Source organism: Nomascus leucogenys, chromosome 14 (assembly GCF_006542625.1).
Source record: "Nomascus leucogenys isolate Asia chromosome 14, Asia_NLE_v1, whole genome shotgun sequence".
NCBI lineage: Eukaryota > Metazoa > Chordata > Mammalia > Primates > Hylobatidae > Nomascus > Nomascus leucogenys.
This window is the reverse complement of record NC_044394.1, coordinates 74,070,760-74,090,544: the sequence shown is the minus strand read 5'-3', so window position 1 is coordinate 74,090,544 and position 19,785 is coordinate 74,070,760. Positions and strand designations below refer to the sequence as shown.

Below are 19,785 nucleotides of genomic sequence, written 5' to 3'. Positions count from 1 at the left end.
CATAAGGTGAAATAAAATATTAAATCGTACACACACATTTATCTATTTAAAGATAATTTTAGACTTAAAAGTTGCAAAATTAGCACTTACACCTTTTATCCAGGTTTTCTTTTTGCTTAGCATTTACTCAATTTCAGTTTGATCTTGGACAACCTACTGAAGCATTCTAAGCCTCAGTTTCACAATCTGTAAAATGGGATTAATAATGGGACCCATTTCACTGGATTGTCATGTGTGACCGGTTTACAGTAGGTGCTTAAGACATATTTGTTCCCTTCTTATGTTGTCCCTGTATGAAGGACCATCAGTATAAGCAATGTCCCTTTAACTGAGCACTTACTTTATGCTCAGCATTGTGTTAGGCACTTTATTATTTTGAAGTCTCATAATCTCTTTGATAAATACTTGTATTCTCATATATAAATCAGGAAACTGAGGCCTGTAAAGATTAAGGGAGTTACAAGTTCACACTAGCAGCGAGAAGGGGGTAAAATTTGGCCCAGGCATGTCTGACTTCAAGGGCTGTGTGTGCCTGACTGCATCCACCACTCTGCTGCTTCCAAAGGCATGTGGAATGGCATTTGTGGATGTTCAATGTTTTGCTCCTTTTGGCAGATGTTAGCTGGTGTTTGGTCTTTAATCACAGCACGATGAAATTTGCTTTTCTACAAGCTTTCATCTTGTAAAATTGGAAACAGTTTTCTGGGGGGAACGATTTCTACTAGCAGTCCTGATATCATACATAAGTAGACAGTTTCTTCAACGTTCAACACAGGACTGCACAGTTCCGTTGGCTAAAGCTCTAGATATAATGTGATAATGTAGTGCCTGGCATAGGGCCATGCCCGGAGTTGGCACTTGATAGATATTTTTGTAATGAATGAATTAGATGAAGTCACTGCACTCCTGCTAGACCGTTCTCCCTACGCTGTTTCTACCCTATTATCCTGTCAGACCAACATGCTGGGCTTTGTTCCTGGGACCTCTGTAGGTGCTTCATGGGGGTTGATGACATTTAGAACCACAGAGAAATGTGGGGTAAAGGATGAAAAGGGAGAGAAGCAGCTGCAAATGAGCTGACAGTAAGACTCAGCCATAGCTGAGTGAATCAGTAAGTCCATGAACCCAAAATGTTATGCAACATGGTATGGGGCACCATTGGGGACCCAGAGGAGCCCCCAGGACAGCTCTGGAAGGATGATTTCAGACTGGATCTTGCTTCTGCTGGCGTCTGTTTATTTATCTAATTTATTTTTGTTCTTCTGAGACAGAGTCTCACTCTGTTGCCCAGGCTAGAATGCAGTAGCAATCTCAGCTCACTGCAAGCTCTGCCTCCCGGGTTCATGCCATTCTCCTGCCTCAGCCTCCCGAGTAGCTGGGACTACAGGCGCCCGCCACCATGCCCAACTAATTTTTTGTATTTTTAGTAGAGATGGGGTTTCACCATATTAGCCAGGATGGTCTCGATCTCCTGCCCTCGTGATCCGCCCACTTCAGCCTCCCAAATGCTGGGATTATAGGTGTGAGCCACCACACCTGGCTTTTTTTTTTTTTTTTAGATGGAGTCTCACTCTGTTGCCCAGGCCAGAGTACAGTGGCACAATCTTAGCTCATTGCAACCTCCACCTCCCATGTTCAAGTGAGTCTCCTGCCTCAGCCTCCCAGGTAGCTGGGATTACAGTTGCCTGCTACCACACTCGGCTAATTTTTGTACTTTTAGTAGAGACAGGGTTTCATCATCTTGGCCAGGCTGGTCTCGAACTCCTGACCTCAAGTGATCCGCCTGCCTCAGCTCCCAAAGTGCTGGGATTACATGCATGAACCACCACACCTGGCCTCTGCTGGGGTCTTAAACACAGATTTCTACAACAAATCTTCCCATTTTGTGTTGCATGCCTATGGTTTTTTTTTTTGTTTTTTTTTTTTGTTTTTTTTTTGTTTGTTTGTTTTTGAGACAGAGTCTCGCTCTGTCGCCCAGGCTGGAGTACAGTGGCGCAATCTCGGATCACTGCAAGCTCCGCCTCCTGGGTTCACGCCATTCTCCTGCCTCAGCCTCTCCAAGTAGCTGGGACTAGAGGTGCCCGCCACCATGCCCGGCTAATTTTTTTGTATTTTTAGTAGAGACGGGGTTTCACCGTGGTCTTGATCTCCTGACCTCGTGATCCACCTGCCTCAGCCTCCCAAAGTACTGGGATTACAAGCGTGAGCCACCGCGCCCGGCTGCATGCCTATGTTACACAGAGAACATGAATGCATCAGAGCACGAATCCCAGGAGATGGCAACTGATCTTACCAAAAGACTTTTAAAATACTTTCTGTAGACATGTTGACCCCCACCAAACCAATCCCCCAACTGAACTCAAGAATATTCTCTTGAAAACTAAATAGAGGGGAAATAGAGGAATAAAATAGCTGATAAGGGCCGGGCATGGTGGCTTATGCCTATAATGTCAGCACTTTGGGAGGCCGAGGCGGGTGGATCACGAGGTCAGAAGTTCAAGACCAGCCTGGCCAAGATGGTGAAACCCCGTCTCTACTAAAAATACAAAAATGAGCTGGGCGTGGTGGCAGGTGCCTGTAATCCCAGCTACTCGAGAGGCTGAGGCAGGAGAATAGATTGCCTCTGTGAGGCAGCAGAGGTTACAGTGAGCTGAGATCATGCCACTGCACTCCACCTGGGCGACAGAGTGAGACTCTGTCTCAAAAAAAAAAAAAAAAAAAAAAAAAAGGCTGATAGGCCCATTGTATTAAGTTAAGGGTGAGGGTTGGGGGCTTAAAGGTAGAGCACCCAGCTGATTTTCATGGGCTGTCTGCTTATAGACAGCCTTGGTAGGTTCTGGACTTGATAGGCTCTGCCTTGATTACCGCAGATCCAGGGCAGCTGAGGACAAAGACAGAGAAAGGACAGTGCTGCTGGGGCAGTCAGAAGGTTCATTCAGACAGGATGCCAGAACACTTAGAGGGAAGGCAGCCATAGGGAAAGGGTAACAAATAGAAATAATTACATAGGGAAAAAAAATCCTGTTGAAACTTAGAAATATTTGAAAAGTAAAAACAAAAGCAAAAACCCAAGAAAACAAAAAACAAGAAAAAAAAAAAAACGGAAAACCCCCCTATTTCTGTAAATAAAATTCCTGAAATGCTGTGATCATATATTTAATATAAGCAACATAGTAGCCCTAAAATGAAAGGTGGGATAAAGTCAAAGGTAGTCTGTCCTAGAAACAGCACTGCTCTGGGAGGGGGATCTTGAGACCAGAGTTTGCATTCCTTGGGCAAGTCAGTCAACCATGCCCCGATTCAGCTTCTTCATCTGTGAAATCAAGAATCTCTTCCAGCTTTATGACTCCACAGAAAGGGCAGGAGAAGAGAAAAGAAGGCTTGCTTGCATCTGCCCAATGTCTGGTTCCCAGCGCATAGCCAGAACAAGGCTGAGAGCCAGAACAGCTGGCCTTCCAGAGAAGGTCGCCATGTAAACACAAGGTGGGATAGGACACAAAATATTAATAAATGCAGCCACGCTGACCAGGAGGAAACTTTGCAAGGATAGGGCAGAGGATAGAGAGACAGAGAGGGAGCAGGGCACTGGCTCTTGGTATAGACAGCAAACACACGAGAGATCGAGGCAGAAAACCACAATCTCCACAGGCTGCCCTGGATTGGGCCATGCTGTCCCATCCTCTCCACCCGGATAGGGAGAAGCAGGGGTATGACCATGTCTCTCTTCAGGATGTTCAACCAGGAATGCAAAATAAGATTACATGGATCCCTTGCGGGCTGCAGTGGCTCACACCTATAATCCCAGCACTTTGGGAGGCTGAGGCGGGTGGGTCATTTGAGGTCAGGAGTTCAAGACAAGCCTGGCCAACATGGTGAAAACCTGTCTCTACTAAAAATACAAAAATTAGCTAGGCGTGGTGGTGCATGCCTGTAGCCCCAGCTACTTGGGAGGCTGAGGCAGGAGAATCACTTGAACCAGGGAGGCAAGGCTGCAGTGAGCTGAGATCAGGCCACTGCACTCCAGCCTGGGCAACAGAGCAAGACTCTGTCTCAAAGAAAAAAAAAGTTTACATGGGTCCCGTTCCACCTCCTTTGCATGGGAAGGTTGGGGGAGCAGCACTGTAGGATTTCCTGGGCAACCGATGCCCAGGAGGCCAGCCTAAACCATGTCCCCTGCTTTTTGGGGCACTGGCTAGGTTCTGAATGTTGGTGTCTCCCCTAAATTTATATGTTGGAAACCTCATTCCCAAGATGATGGCATTAGGAGGTGGGACCTTTGGGAGGTGACTAGGTCATGAGTGCAGAGCCCTCACAATTGGGATTAGTGCCCTCAGAAAAGAGGCCCCAGAGAGCTGCTTTGCCCCTGTGAGGACCTGGGAACCAGAACTCTGGCCCTTGCCAAACACCTAATCTGTTGGCACCTTGATCTTGGACCTCCCAGCCTCCAGAACTGTGAGAAATACGTTCTATTGTTTATAAGCCACTCAGTTTACGGTATTTTGCTATAGCAGTTTGAAAGGACTAAGCCAAGACTCCAACTTTCCTTTCTGGCCTCTGCTGGGAAACACCTCCTGCTCTGCGGTCGCAGTCTTCTGGGCTCTCCATTCCCTGAGCTCTGAGTGTGCTCAACAAAGTGAAATGTGGAAGAGGAAAAAGAGATCTGGGGCTTGACCAGACTTGTGTGTCCCAGGACATCTGCAGTGACTGCCTTCAGAAAACCTTCCAGGAAGAACGTCAGTCATGCCTTCTGGGAGCTCAGGTCTGAGGCATCTGGTTGTACCACAGCCCTGATGGCTGGGGACTTCAGACTGCTCATGCCGGCCTGGCACTTCCTGGCCGGCAAGGCATGCAACTTTAGCAAGGCATGCAATGTTCTAGAACCTGACCTCCGATTTAAACTGAGTTTCTCCTTCCCTTGAGCAAGGAGGACGGTGAATCAGAAGGGCTGTAGATCCCCTCACTGTATCACTGTGTATCTACTCACTGTGCTTGCGTGTTCTCACACCCCCATTGCATTATTTAAAGGGACACTAGTTTATTCAGATGGAGAACTCAGTCCACCCCATGTCAAGCTTATGAAGCCCATCTCGTGGTCCCCTTCTAGGAATGTCGGGAGGAGGGTGTCGCGTGGGCTTTGAAGTAGGACAGACCTGGGTTTGGGTTTCTGTTCTGCCACTTGTCCTTAGTGACTGAGCCTCAGTCTACTTGGTTGGGAAATGGGACAGTCAGGAGTGAACCTGCCCAGGGTGGGCTTCCAGTCACCCGCACGTAGGCGGGGCATTGGCCGCCCACCCCTGCCAGGCCCTGAGGGTGCCCGCGCTCGCCTCCTAGGAGAGACGCGCGGGTTGGGCGCGCTCCCAGGCGCATTCCTGGCCGGGCAGCCCCTCCTCCTTCGGCCTTAGCCAAGGGGCTGGCGCCTCCCCGCCTCGCCCGGACTGTCTAGTGCGGGCAGCTGCGGACGCTCGTGGCCGCGCTGCTCCAGGGTCCGGTGCACCGCGCACCTGGACCCTAGCAAGGGCCGGGCGGCGCCGATCCCCGCGGGACGCACCGCGCTCGGGGGCCTCCTGCCTCCCTCCCTGCCCCAGCCGCCCCCGGGCCGCGCGGCGCCCCGCACCCTGCAGGGGCGGCTGCCGCATCGCTGGGACAAACTCGGCAGGGGAGGCAAACAAAGTTATTTCCCCCTCCCAAGCAGCAGGATTCCGATTGGCAAGATGGTGCCCAGCTCTCCGCGCGCGCTCTTCCTTCTGCTCCTGATCCTCGCCTGCCCCGAGCCGCGGGCTTCCCAGGTCAGTGTCCCTCCCGCCTCTCTCCCCTGTCCCGCGCGCAGGGGAGGCAGCACCAAGGCTGGGAGACCTGGGCTTGCCACTTTCCACTCGGATGCCTGGGTTGAAAGCTTGGGGCGATGCCTGGGCTGGGGTTCAGTTTTCAGAGAGAGGTGCAGGGTCCCCTATCTGTCATCTCAGATGCATCGCGGGCCGGGCGCCTGGGAGGACCCGGGCTGGGGAGCGAAAGCGTCGGTCCATTGTGGGAGAGGGCTCCGCGTGAGAACCGCCGGTAGGAGGAAGATTTCTCAGGGATTTACGAGACACTGGTCTTTCTTGGGTCTCCATAAGAGCTCCGGGTCACCCAATTAGCTTAGAGAATGTCCCCGCCCTCCAAACTCCGACATTTAAATTTCCAACCGAAATATTAGAACACTCATAGGACTTTCTTAGCAGTTTGTGGCATTTCCAAGGCAGAGGTGGCCCGGGAGGTTTCTGTAGCAGTCCCTTCCTGAGTCGGCGAGGCCCTGGATGTGGGACTACATTTTCTTAAACACATATACAGGCGACTTGCTGTTTAATTTTTCTCTTCTTGCCATTGGCATTTGTTCGAATCTCACCGGATTTATTTGTTTAATACTTGACCAGATTCGCTTTTATATTAACCATTAGCAACTGATTTTTAAAATTAAGGCGAGAACTTGAATTGCCGAGTCCAGAACCCACATCCAGCAGAGTAGCCCTGGCAAGCCAGGGTGAGGGGCCTGGCCATGGACTGCCGACCCGGTACCCGCAGAATACCAACAGCAGTGGGCAGCGGAGAGCCTGCACACGCTTCCGAGTGCCTGCTGCATCTCAGGCTCCCTGCAGGATATCTTCCAGTCACTTCATTCCCGGAGCAACCCTGTTACCCCCATTTTGCAGATGATGAAACTGAGGCCCAGGAAGGGTGAGATGTATTCAAGGTCACACAACCAGAAATGAGCAGAATAAACCCAGTCTCTCTTGTTGGGCTCCAAGATTTCTTCCTTGCCTGCAGACACTTGTCCATACTCCCTGGCCGGAGACTGACTTCCATGGGTATGCCCATGGCCACCTAGAAGCCCCTGGGGTGCAGGAAGGGATTCCAGGCAGGCAGAATTTGGCTCAGACGAGACGTGGTGATGTTAGTGCAGAAGGTGGTGAGGGGGCACCACAGGGAGATACTCAGTGACCAGGCAGCAGAGGCCCAGTTTGGGCCTAAACATGCTAAACCCACCCAACAGAGCAATAGGGTCTCCTACCAACTTTGCAGGTTACAGAACAAAATAAAACCCCACCTCAGACCTTGAGCCCAGTGCCAGAAACATAGGTGGGTACATCCCCAAGCCGGCTCCCCAGCCTAGGCTCCAAGGAGGCAGCGTGGACAGGATGTGTGATGAGACGCTTGAGAACCAGGCCCTGCCATTGTGTGACCTTTGCTGCTCAGGGAATGAGGTAAACACCTGTCTCCCGAGGTTACCTAGAAACCAGGTGAGACCGAAGCACTTGTCACATGTTTGCAGCTGCTGCAGAGGCAAAGTGAGCTCACTAAGACTCTGTACCTGGAACTTCTGGGTCCAATCCCTGTCCCGCCACATCCAGGCTTTCTCAAGTTTCTTATCCTCTAAACCTTACTGTCTTTAGCTGCAAAACACCTGTCTTGGGTGCTTTGTGAGGGGCAGGGGAACAAAAGAGATTGCCCACAGATGTTCATTTAAAAATTCTAGTGAGACTCTCTTTCACCCACAGTCCTATGTGGCCAGGGGGCTCCCCTTCTTCACCCTCAACCCTGTCTGGGCAAGCTTAAAGGGAGAATTATAAAGGAGGCCCCAGGGCCTGGTGCATGCTGGAACAAGCATTACCTGACTCCTTCCATGTTTTGGGTCTCTGCTCAAATAAGTACTCCTCTGCAGAGGCCTTCCAGACCTCTCTCTACTCTAAACAAGTCCTCTCTCTGCCCCTGTATTTTCTGTTTGGGTCCCCTGAAGGGCTCTGGCATAGTACCGATCATCATTTGTAATGATATATTTTGGTAGGTTTCAAGTTTATTGCCTGTATTCCCACTATAGGGTTCCAGGGGCAGGGAACCACCTGGCCTAAAAGTGGTGTGAGCCCCAGGACTCCTGAACCCACCAGTAAGAGTTGTTGGCTGGTGGAGACTCAGCAAGTTTGGAGAATGAACTGTGCCCACAGGATCATATCTTGCCATGGAGGAGATGAGATGGGTCAGGTGGGAGGCACTGAGGACAGGATTCCTTGACCAAGGCCCATTGACATAGCAACTCCAAGGAGCTCTGGATGGAGGCTGCGGTGCTCCTCATGGGGGTGGGCCACAACCCTGTCTGGGGTTCCTGTTTGCTGGCAAATGTGCTTGCTTTGTGTATTAGGAGACAGCTCGAGGGTAATATGATAAGTGTATGTGTGTGTTTGTGTGTGTGTGTCAATAGATGTATGTGTCTCTGTGTGTAGTGGTGTGTACACACCTTTTTGCATTGGTACCTGTGGTTGTGTGTGCATGTGTCTGTGTGAATGAGTGATTGTATGTGTGATGGTAAGTGTATGTGTGTGTGCATTTCTGTGCTGTGTGTGTGATTGGGTATGCACATGTCTTTGTGTATTGGTGCCTGTGATTGTGTCTCTGTGATTGTGTGTGTGTTACAGGGGAGAGGAGGCTGTGTGCTGCAGGGTCCAGAGCAGTGGTCCTGCGGGGATGGAGTCTCATCTCTCTCCTGCTCTCCTCTGTGGCTATCCACTGTGTCCCTCTGGTCAGCACATCTGTCCCAAGTCACTTTGCAGATTTTTGTCACTGGCTGATGAAGAGCAGGTGGTCATGGGGAAGGAAGGGAGGCTGAGAAGTATGGGGTGTGCAGAGAGCGGGAGCCCTTTCTGGACACTGTGCCCACCCTGTGGCCTTCCCACTGGAAGAGAAACACCTCGTTGGGGAGACCAGAACAAATATCTAACCATCATCTCGCACTTCACCTTCAGCCCACAATAGCTCTGGGTGGGCAGGGGAGGCAGGCTCCCAGCCACCTACTCGCCTGTGTGGGGAGCTGCTATGGTGTTTAAGCAGGCTTCCCTCCCTGACCCTCTCCCTGTGATCAGATGTCACAGGTCTCCAAATTCCACCATGAGAGGTTCATTGTTTTAGTTTCCTCCTCCCATTTGATACATTGCTTTTTATAATTAAATAAAAATAAATGTTGTTCATGTATAATTTCATGATTTTAACCATGGAACTATATTCTATGTGTGGCAACCACCACCACAATCAGGATACAGAACAGTTCCACCGCCCCCAAAACTACATCATGCTGCTCTTTGAAGTCACACCCTCTACCCACCCCAGTCTTGGCAGCCCTTATCTATTCTTCATCGTTACAATTTTGTCTTCTCCATCATGTCATACAATTTTTTATTTTATTTTGTTTTAGAGACAGGGTTTTGCCATGTTGCCTAGGCTGGTCTCGAACTCCTGGGCTCAGGCAATCCTCCCATCTCAGCCTCGTTAAAGTGCTGGGATTATAGGTGTGAGTCACCGCACCCGGCCTCCACAATGTCATATAAATGGAAAAGAGTACATGGCCTTTTGGGTGTAGTTTCTTTCATCTCATTTGCTCTGAGAATGTGTTGGGCAGTGCTTGTGGCTGCAGCATTTACCCCCAGATGACTTTGTCACAAAATATCTCTTTTTTATTATTTTCACATTGCTTAGTATATCAACTTTGGAAACAACAGACATCATTCTATTTATAGCATTCTGTTCTTAGTAGTGGTATTTCCATTTACAAAATATAGTAATTCTTGATCGCTGAAAATGTCAAATCCTAGAAAACATAGCACTCCTACGCGTGATATTAACATCGCTCTGGAACAGTTGTTGGCCGAAGATTCAATTGATGCATCCGATTTTTCCAAAATAGATGATTTTGATGATTCAGACAATTCTGATGTTAGTTCTGCTTAGAAATAACTACAAGAACAGTTTTTATATTTTATTTTCACACTGAAAATCATTCAGATTTGCTTCAGCTTCAAAGAGCATGTTTCTGTAAAATTAAATGAGCACTGGCAGCAAGCTGCACTTTTTTGTTTCTAAATGAGAAAAGGGTTAACTTCGTATAATGCATCTAAGAATCACCCAAGCCACAGGCTCCTTTTTGTTTTTGCTTTTGTTTTCGTTTTCTTTTTTTTCTTTCTTTTTTTTTTTTTTTTTTGAGATGGAGTCTTGCTCTGTCACTCAGGCTGGAGTGCAGTGGCGTGATCTTGGCTCACTGCCACCTCCGCCTCCCAGGTTCAAGTGATTTTCCTGCCTTAGCCTCCCAACTAGCTGGGATTACAGGTGCTCGCCACCATGCCTGGCTAATTTTTGTATTTTTTACTAGAGATGGGGTTTCACCACGTTTGGTGAGGCTGGTCCCAAACTCCTGCCCTCAGGTGATCCACCCGCCTCGGCCTCCCAAAGTGCTGGGATTACAGGCATCAGCCACCATGCCCGGCCAGGCTCCTTTTTATTGCTGAGTGGGGCTCCGTGGTGTGGGTGTACTACTGTTTGTTTTTCTTTGTTTTTGTTTTGTTTTGTTTTGTTTTTGAGACAGAGTCTTGCTCTGTTGCCAGGCTGGAGTGCAATGGCGCCATCTTGGCTCACTGCAACCTCCGCCTCCCGGGTTCAAGCGATTCTCCTGCCTCAGCCTTCCGAGAGTAGCTGGGATTACAGGCTCCTGCCATCATGCCCAGCTAATTTTTGTATTTTTAGTAGAGACGGGGTTTCGCCGTGTTAGCCAGGATGGTCTCTATCTCTTGACCTTGTGATCCGCCCGCCTTGGCCTCCCAAAGTGTTGGGATTACAGGCGTGAGCCACCGTGCCCGGCCTCTACTGTTTATTGGTTCACCCACTGAACAACACCCACCTGTGGTGTCATTCCAGTTTTGGGCAATTGTGAATACAGCTGGTATAAGCATTCACATATGCTTTTCATGTGAATGTATTTTCATTTCTTATGGGCAAATACCTGGGAGTGGGATTGCTGGGTCATATGGCAAATGTGTGTTTAACTTTGTAAGAAACTGCCCAACTATATTCTGTATTAGTTTTACCACTTTACATTTATGAAAGACCTCACTACACTGCATCCTTACCAGCACTTAGAGCTCTCAGGTTGATTTGTTTGTCTCCAAGTCATTCTAGTAAGTATGTAGTGGTATCTCATTGTGGTTTTAATTTCCATTTCCCTAATGACTAATGACACTGGACATCTCTTCATGTGGTTATTTGCCAAATAGTCTATTGGGCAAAACGTCTGTTCGAGCCTTCTGCCCATTTAAAAAATTGTTTGTTTCTTTTTCTTTCTTTTCACTTTTTGAGACGGAGTCTTTCTATGTTGCCCAGGCCAGCCATGGAATCACTGGGCTCAAGCGACCCTCCTGCCTCAGCTTCTGGAGTATTTGGGATTACAGGCAAACCTTGGTTGTTTTTAATAAATTCTGAGCACTCTTTATATATTCTAAATACAAGGCCTTTTTTGGATATGTGAGTTATAAATATTTTCTCTCAGTTTGTAGCTTAACAGTGACTTTTGCAGAGCAAAATTTTAAATTTTAGTGAAGTTTAGTTTATCAATTTTTTATTTTATGGATTGTGTTTTGGGTGTCAAGTCTAAGCACTCTTGGCCTAACCTCAGGTCATGAAAATTTTCTTCTAAAATTTTTATAGTTTTACATTTTTATTATGATCCATGTTGAGTTACTTTTTAAAAATAAGGCGTGAGATTCATGGTGAGGGCCACTTTTTCATATGGATATCCAATTGTTCCAACATCATTTGTTGTTGAAAGACTGCTGATTCGCACATTTGCCTTAGCAACTTTGTCAAAAATCGTTCATCATACATGTATGGAGCAATTTCTGCCAATAACACACTTATCTTGATTACTGTAGCTTTACAGTAAGTCTTAAAATTGAGTGAAGTGAGTCCTCCAAATTTATTATTCCTTTTCAAAATTCCTTTGGCTATTCTAGTTTCTTTGCCTTTCCATTAACATTTCAGAATCAGTTGTCTATGTCTATAAGAAATTCTACTGGGCCGGGCACTGTGGCTCACACCTATAATCCCAGCACTTTGGGAGGGCAAGGTGGGCAGACCACCTGAGGTCAGGAGTCCGAGACCAGCCTGGCAAACATGGTGAAACCCCGTCTCTACTAAAAATACCTAATTAACCAGGTGTGATGGCACATGCCTATAATCCCAGCTACTCGGGAGGCTGAGGCAGGAGAATTGCTTGAACCCGGGAGGCAGAGATTGCAGTGAGCCATGAGCTGAGATCGCGCCATGGCACTCCAGCCTGGGCAACAAGAGCGAAACTCTGTCTCAAAAACAACAACAACAAGAAGAAACTACTGGAATTTGTATTGGGATTGCATTAAATCTATAGATCAATTAGAGGAGAATTGGCATCTTAAATGTATTGAGTCTTCCAATCTGTGAACACAAAATGTCTTTCTACTTATTTAGATATTCTTTGATTTCTTTCATCAGTATATATATAGTTTTAGTTTTCAACACAAACATGCTGTGTTAGACTTATATCTAATTATTTCATTTTTGAAGCTATTTTACATAGTTCTTTTAAAAATTCATTTCCAAATGGATATCCCCAGTATGGAGAAATCCAACGGGCTTTTCTGCATTGACCTTGTATCTTGTGACCTTGTGGAACTCAATCATTATTTACAGGGAATTTTAAAAAATACATTTCCTGGGGTTTTTTACATGGACTGTCATCTATGTATTGGAGCAGTTTTATTTCTTCCTTTCTAATGTATGTGTCATTTATTTATGTATTCAGCCTTATTACATGGACTAAAATTTCAAGTACAATTTTTAACAGGAAAGCGAACATTCTTGCCTTGTGCTAGAACTTAGGAAGAAAGGATTCGTTTTTTCAACATTAAGTATGGTTCTGGCTGTAGGTATTTTGTAGGTGTCGTTTGTCTGGCTAAGGTTTCCTTCTTGTCCTAGTTTGATACAATACTTATTATGAATGGACATTGAATTTTTTCACATGCTTTTTTTCTACTTCACTTGATATGGTCCTGTGGTTTTTCTTTAGTCTGTTAATAAGGTGGATTTTCTGTCTTCTGGAAGAGATGGTGCAGAATTGGTGCCAGTTCTTGAAATGTCTGGTAGAATTTACCAATGAAACCATGTGGGCCTGGAGACTTCTGGAAAGTTTTAACTATGAATTCAATTTCTTAGATACAGAGCTATTTAGGTTAGCAATTTTTCTTCCCTGGGGTGAGTTTTGGTAGTTTGTATCTTTCAAGAAATTGGTCCATAGCACCTCTCTCTTGAGGCACCTACTTCTAAATACTCTGAGGACCACTCCGCATTTCTACACAATTGATCTCCTCTAATGACAGATGAGTGCTTTGTTCAATAATCCACTACAGAGCCAAGTAGTCCCCTATGATTAATTTCCTTTCTTGTGTAACTTTTTAATTTTCCTAGAGTTTATTCCCTTTTGCCTCAGTCGGCCGTCTACACAAGCACAATTGTTTCCAGGATTTCCTTCCCAGTCAGTGTTCTGCCAGGGCTGCTTGTCCCTGGAGCCCAGACTCCCCCCGGCCTCTCTGCATTCAGCTCCCGCCTTGCTGCTGCCCTCCCTGGGCTCGTGGCCCTGCGGCTACACAGGGGCTTTGGGAGAGAGTCTCTCTGCTGTCCTGAGCTGGAGTCTACATTTTTGAGATCACATGTCTTCCTCTTTCTTTGGCTTACTCCCTTATTTTTTTGAACCCATCCTTAGGAAAATGATTTTTAACTCATTATTGCTGGGCTTGTCAAATCACTTGCCTACAGTAGATATCACACTTTTTCTACACGGAAACTTTTAAGCAGCCAACAGTAGCATCATGATCCCAGGTCGTAGGTGGGGGGTCTGCTGTGGCCAAAAAAAGTGGTGGCTGAATCCTACAGTTGGGAGCAAGGCCAGAGGAGGAAGTGAGAGGAGGAAAGCTGACCCGCGCTCTCTCCGACTCACTGCCCGCCAGCTCTCCTCCCCGCTGACTTCCCAGAGAAAATCAAGACCTCGCGCTGGAGGAGGACTTGAGACTTATTTCTTGGTCGGTCTGAGAAAAAAAAAAAAAAATGAGCTGAAGGGTTGAAAAACGAAAACAAAAGCTTGCTCCTTTCTGGCCTAGCGTAGCCTGGGAAGTCAGCCCATCAGTGTCAATTTAGCTGCCGATTCGGATCGATTGCCTGGGACTGCCTGGAGTCCAGGTTGAGATGGCTCCTCAGTCACTCCAGAGCTTGGCATGAAAGGACACCATGATTGACAGGGCTATCTGCCCTCATCGTAGCACCAGGAGTGTTCACTAACCCTGAAGTAGAGATTTTAATACTAATACATGAAGATGAGCTGAAACAGCAGGGGCTGGTGAATCATTCAGATCTATTGAGCTGAGATAAATACCGCTATCTAAAATGAGGTATTTCATAAAACAGATATTTGCTGCCTACAATGGCCCAGGCACTGGGAACAAAACAGACAGTGATCTTGCTTTGATTTTAAGAGAGAAGCTCTGGATCTGAAGTTGGCAGGCCAGGGTAGCAATTTGAGCCAAGCTCAGCTGGTCTGCTGTGCTAGTCAGGGCCAGACTCAGCTCATCTGGACTGGCCTTGCTCGTTTGTCTGTAGTCAGCTGCCGAGCTAGCTGGGGCTGGTTGGTCTAGGGCAGCTCATCTGGTGCATGCAGGCTCTGCTCCATGAGGCCTCTCATCCTCCAGGAGGCTAGCTGGGGCTTTTCTCATGGTGGTTGTGGTGGTGGTGATGGTGGTCGTAGAGCACCAAGACTGAGCAGAAGCTCACAGACTTCTTGAGACCCAGCCTTGGAACTGGAGCATGACTTCCACTGCATCCTGTTGGCCAAAGCAAGCCACAAGTCCAGCCCAGATATGAAAGGTGGGAGAACAGACTTCCTTTTTGATGAAAAGAGAGCAGAGTCTCCTTGCATATGATATGGTGTTGGCACAGGGAGGAAGACCTGGGGTGATTTTTGCAAATCCTCCATCATAGTGACCAAGAGACTTACTCCCACAGGCACCTGTGTTTAGACAAATGGGTGGAATCAGGGCAGGGTGGTGATGAGGAGGTCCTCCTGGCATCTTCTGCTTTCTCTAGCAGCCTCCACTTCTCCCTGGCACATTCAAGAATGAGATCTATGTCCTGTCAAGGGCAGCCCCGATTGCAGAGGAGAATGGAAGTCTCCTTGCTCCCTTGGGGTCATTTCTGGCCCTGGGGGCATTGGGCAGTGAGTGTAAAGGGTCTGGTCCACACCATGGCCCACTGGGAAAGGAGACATGGCCAGCCAGTTCAGTGGTTTCTTGGGCTAGCCTGGAGTCTTTCAATCAGGAACGGATGTCCTCCCAGGTCTGCTCACCCTGGGGAATCCTATTTGGCACTAGACTTGATTCCAGGCAGATCAAGCCAGATGCCTTTGAAGCTGCTCCCCTTCCCTTTGGGTACCAGCCCTCCCTCCATATGCTGGCTCAGACCTGCCTCTCAGCCAGCTGTGCCAGGCTCAGGGTCCATTGTTTGGGCACAGCTGTTGACAAAGGCCTATCTGTGCTGGCCGCTCTCCCCTGAGCCACAGGGGCAAGGGTTTGTGCAGCCCTGGGGCTCCAGGGAAGACTCCCAGGGTGGGTTGAACTTTCTTTATCCTTTCAAACTCCCTGCCAGGACTTTCCATGCTCTTCAGTAACTGCCTGAAACCTAAAATAAGGACATGACACACATTTTTGTTAAAGAAAAAACAAGCACCCATAATTTGACTGGACCCAAACCCATCCATTTGCACAAGTCTCAAGTACAATTTGTAACTCAAGTAAGTAAAATGTGTATCTCAAGGAAGTAATCATCTCCTCTCCTGTATATAGGAAAACATCTTCCTCTCTGGGCACCAGAATCTCTCAAAGGAGGCAGCCTCGATGGGAAGTGAGACCCAAGGAACTCAGCGTGGGGCTGGGTGCCTAAGTACTAAGATTGAGACATGACAGTTGTTCACAGCAAAGACCAGAGGCATGGGGGATATTGGTGATGACTGGGAGGGAACTGGAAAGTCCCCGAGCCATGCTTGGCCCTCCTCTTGCCATCTGGTTGGCCACTATCTGAGACATCTCCCCCTCTGCTGGAGATCAGTTCCCTCTGGACCTTAGACGGAAGGGGAGGGGACTATGAGCTCTGGAGCAGCCCTTCCCCATGCTCACCCCATCTCTGGAGGGGCTAGGGTCAGAGAGCAAGACCAGCAACTGGTTGCATTGTCCAGAAAGCCTCAACTGCCCTTGGGGAGCTGAGAGCATCGGATGAATCCCGGGCTGATTTGAACAAAGACAGAGGACCACTGAGCTCCAAGACAGGGGTCTCTGCAGTACCAGAAGGAAAAAAAAATGCATCCAGAGAAGCATCAGACTGTAGTGTAAAAACATACAAACATCTTAGTATCACCTGAATGGGTCAGTATCACCTCAGTCATCCTGCAATCTAGGCCTTTTCTCTGATTGCATGACAAAAAGAATCTAACTAGTAAGATAATGTGCTCATCCCACAACTATGTCCTGAGAGGCTAGCACAGGAAAGATGCTGTTCTGGGAGGCAGCAGGGCCTGAGGCAGCATAGCAGGTGGTGAAGACTCCCAGGCCTGGCTTGGTCTTGGCTCGGATCCTTCCTGGTTGACTGATCTGGGGCAAGTTCCTGCCCCTTGTAAATCAATTTCTTCCTCTGAACAGTGGAGATAATAGACATTCCCATCTCATGGGGTCATAGTTGAAAAAAATGAATAATATTCAAAGACCAGGTCCATAACAAATGTTAAATACGTGACAGGAGAGAGAAAGATGCAGCTGACACAGTCCCCACTGCCACTTAGCTCACCAAGCACGAAGAGAAAAACCAGACAAATTAGAAAAGTATCAGAGGGCCAACGATTGCCTAAGCAGGGTGCTGCATTGGAGGGTGGCCACGAGCTACTCCAGGTTAAGCAAGCAGGTAGGGAGCTCTCTAAGGAGGGGACTTCTAAGTCGAAGTAGAAAGACAACTCTAGAGGACTCAACTCTAGAGGACCTGGGGGCAGATTCCCTGGGCAGAGGACCCAGCCAGTGCCAAGGTCCCGAGGTGGATATAGCTTGGGGAGGTTCGCGGTGAGAGGGACTGGATTCCGCTGGATTCCGTGGGCAAACGGGAAGGGAAGGATCAAATGATGGCGGTGTGCCTGAGCACATTGTCAGGGTCCTGGGTCTTGGAGTCTTTATTCTTGGAGTAACTAACATGGATGGTGATGATGGCTAAATAAAAAGTGGGGTGTGTTTTCCGATTTTCCTACTCTCTCTAGGGGAAAATCCCAAGTGTTTCTGAGTGGGTCGGCAGTGGTGCAACAGAAATTATCCTCTCCTGTACCATGGCAGTCCTGTTGCATCTCCCCTCCCTGCATCCTCACTTGCTTTTGTAAAATCTGTATTTCCCAAAAACAGAGGTCAGAGGCTGGGGTGCATCACGCCCCTGCCTATACCCCACAACAAGTCTCCTCGCCCCTGAGAATAAAGGGAAACTCCTCACCATGGAGCTGACAGAATGTATTTGTTTTTCATTGCTGCCTTCTTTGATTCCTTTTTATCTACCAAACTTTCTCTCCCTTCTATATTCATATTGCGTTAAATCCCAAAAGCAAATAGACAAAATGTGCTGCCATTTTCCTGGTAGGAGGCTCTCAGGTTGTGAGATGTGAGGAGAAGGCTCACATACCAAGCTTGTGTACCTAGGAGGGGATTGCAGCTGCTGGACGCCATGTGTGTGGACCCCAAGCTCCTCACTTGGCTTGGGCACTGGGGGCCTCAGAGACTTGCTGAAGATAATACCGAGGCTGTGAAAGGCACAACCCAGTCCACAGATGCAAGTGGCATCTGGACAAAGGTTAGCTGGGCACAAGCAGGTGAAATGGGGAAAGTGAGTTTGGGTGGTAAGACGAGCAAGAGATTGTCTTTGGCTCATACTGACACCATTCCTTCACTCCTCATTCACTTGTTCACTCGTTTGTTCATTCAAATGAGCATCTAGTGTACACTCAGATCCTATTCTCAGCGTCAAGGATTCCAAGTTGTCTAAAATTTGTTTTCTGTCCTCAAGAATGCCAAGCAGCCAGGGGAGAGGTGGCTGGGAGGGTGACCAAAGGTGGACACCGAGGCTTTCAAGGGGGTGCTCTGAAGTGAGAGGATGAATGAGGCAGGACTCACGAAGGTTCTCTGTGCACCCCTCTCTAAGGTGAGTCCGGCCATCTTGTCACACCAGGGGCTGGAGAAGGCACACTGGGTTTTAAATCCTGGATAGGCCACCGTGGCTCAGAGACGTACGCGGCTTCTGCCCCTGTCAAGTAGGTGTTGTAATGGTGCCATGTCCTGGGCTGTCACAGGTTCCTGTGTGAAGTGTGGCCGCAGTGCTGGCTCTTGGCACCTGCTGTTGTTGTTATCGCTCCTGTGGCTGTTTTAAAAACCAGACTGGAATGGGGCATGGAGTGTAAATGTAGAATTACAGGCAGCCAGCAGGGTTCAAACTAAAATACCCTGAGCATCCTGGGGTGCAGAGCCCCAAAGGGAGGCTCCAGCTGGAGGGCTGGGGTGGTTAATTTTATGTGTCAATTTAGTTAAGATGTGGCTTCCAGATATTTGCTCAAACACCAGTCCAGATGTTGCTGGGAAGCGATTGTTTAGATACAACTAGCATTTAAATCAGCAGCCTTTGAGAAAAGCAGATTCGCCTCCTAATGTGGGTGGCCCTCATGCAAAAGACTGAGGTCCCCTGAGGAGGGAGTTGGGCCTCCACACTGCCTTCTGCCTTCGACCTTGAGCTGCAGCATCACCTGCAACTGGCCCTGGGTCTCCAGCCTGCTCCTGCCCTGTGGAGGTTGGACTTGCCAGCCCCCAAAACTGCGTGACAGTTCCTTAAAATTCCTTAAAATTGGACTTGCCAGCCCCCACAACTGCGTGACAATCTCTTGAAATCTCTCTTTCTCTCTCCATATATTAATAAGTATGTTATATATTACAATATTACATATGTATATGTATGCATGTGTGTGTGTGTATATATAATATATATCTCTTTCTTATTGCTTCTGTTTCTGTAGAGAGTTCTGACTAATCCAAAGGCCTCGGGCAACTCCCCAAGTGAAATTCTCTCACTTCCCCCAGAAGCGCCCACTTTCTCTCCTCATATATGTGGGTGCTAACCAGAGGTCTCTGGCATGAAGAGTAGTCGAGGATTTATAACCCGCCTCTGGCTCGGTTGAAAAATAAAAATAAGTTCTGGAGAAAGCACGTTCACGAATTCGACATGACTCAGACGCTGAAGGCTCCGAGCCTTGGCCAGCAGGCACACATTTGGCAAGTTGCTCGGTCCTTTCAGAGACCTAAGGCATCAAAACATCTGTGTTCCCATTAACAAAATGCTGACATGATGCATAGCTGTGGCTTGGGAGAAACCAGCATGGGAGACGGCCCCTCCAAGTCTAGGGGTCATCCGTGGCCATTGGAGGTCTCGGAGCTCTATTGTCACCAAAGAGGCTCTGAAAAGGTGTCACTGTACCGAGACTGTCACTGTGAGGAAGACCATCGAGCCAGGTTACAGGAGAACAGAAACCCCAGGGACCAGTCCCTGTGTTCCTGTACACACCCCTGAAGCTTCTCCGTGCCCTCTGGTGCCTTCAGAGCAGGTTCCGGGTGAGCCCAAACAGCATGGGGGCCTGGATGGGATAGGAGGGGTCAGGCCTGCTGGCAGGGGACCGGGTGAGCCAGGGGACACACACCCATCTTTGGCTGTGTCCACCCTTGGACCAGGAGGTGGGGTCTGGGGGTACGAAATATCTCTGGAGGCCCAGCCATCCTGCAAGTGGTAGTTGGTTCTCAGAGGAAGGGGCCTCGTGATCTCTGAGGACCCTTCCATGGACCCACCAGAGTAAAC

General features: G+C 48.2%; 1 protein-coding gene across 1 annotated transcript in view; it reads left to right on the top strand.

Annotated features, from left to right (window-relative positions):
* The first annotated feature begins 5,635 nt into the window (after positions 1-5,635).
* The window catches only part of FBLN7 (fibulin 7), a 48,482-nt gene continuing 34,332 nt past the window's right edge, over positions 5,636-19,785 (top strand). The window contains exon 1 of the mRNA XM_003277673.3: positions 5,636-5,786. Coding sequence (XP_003277721.1) covers positions 5,712-5,786 — 75 coding nt within the window. The 5' untranslated portion in view covers positions 5,636-5,711. The remainder of the gene's footprint in view (positions 5,787-19,785) is intronic.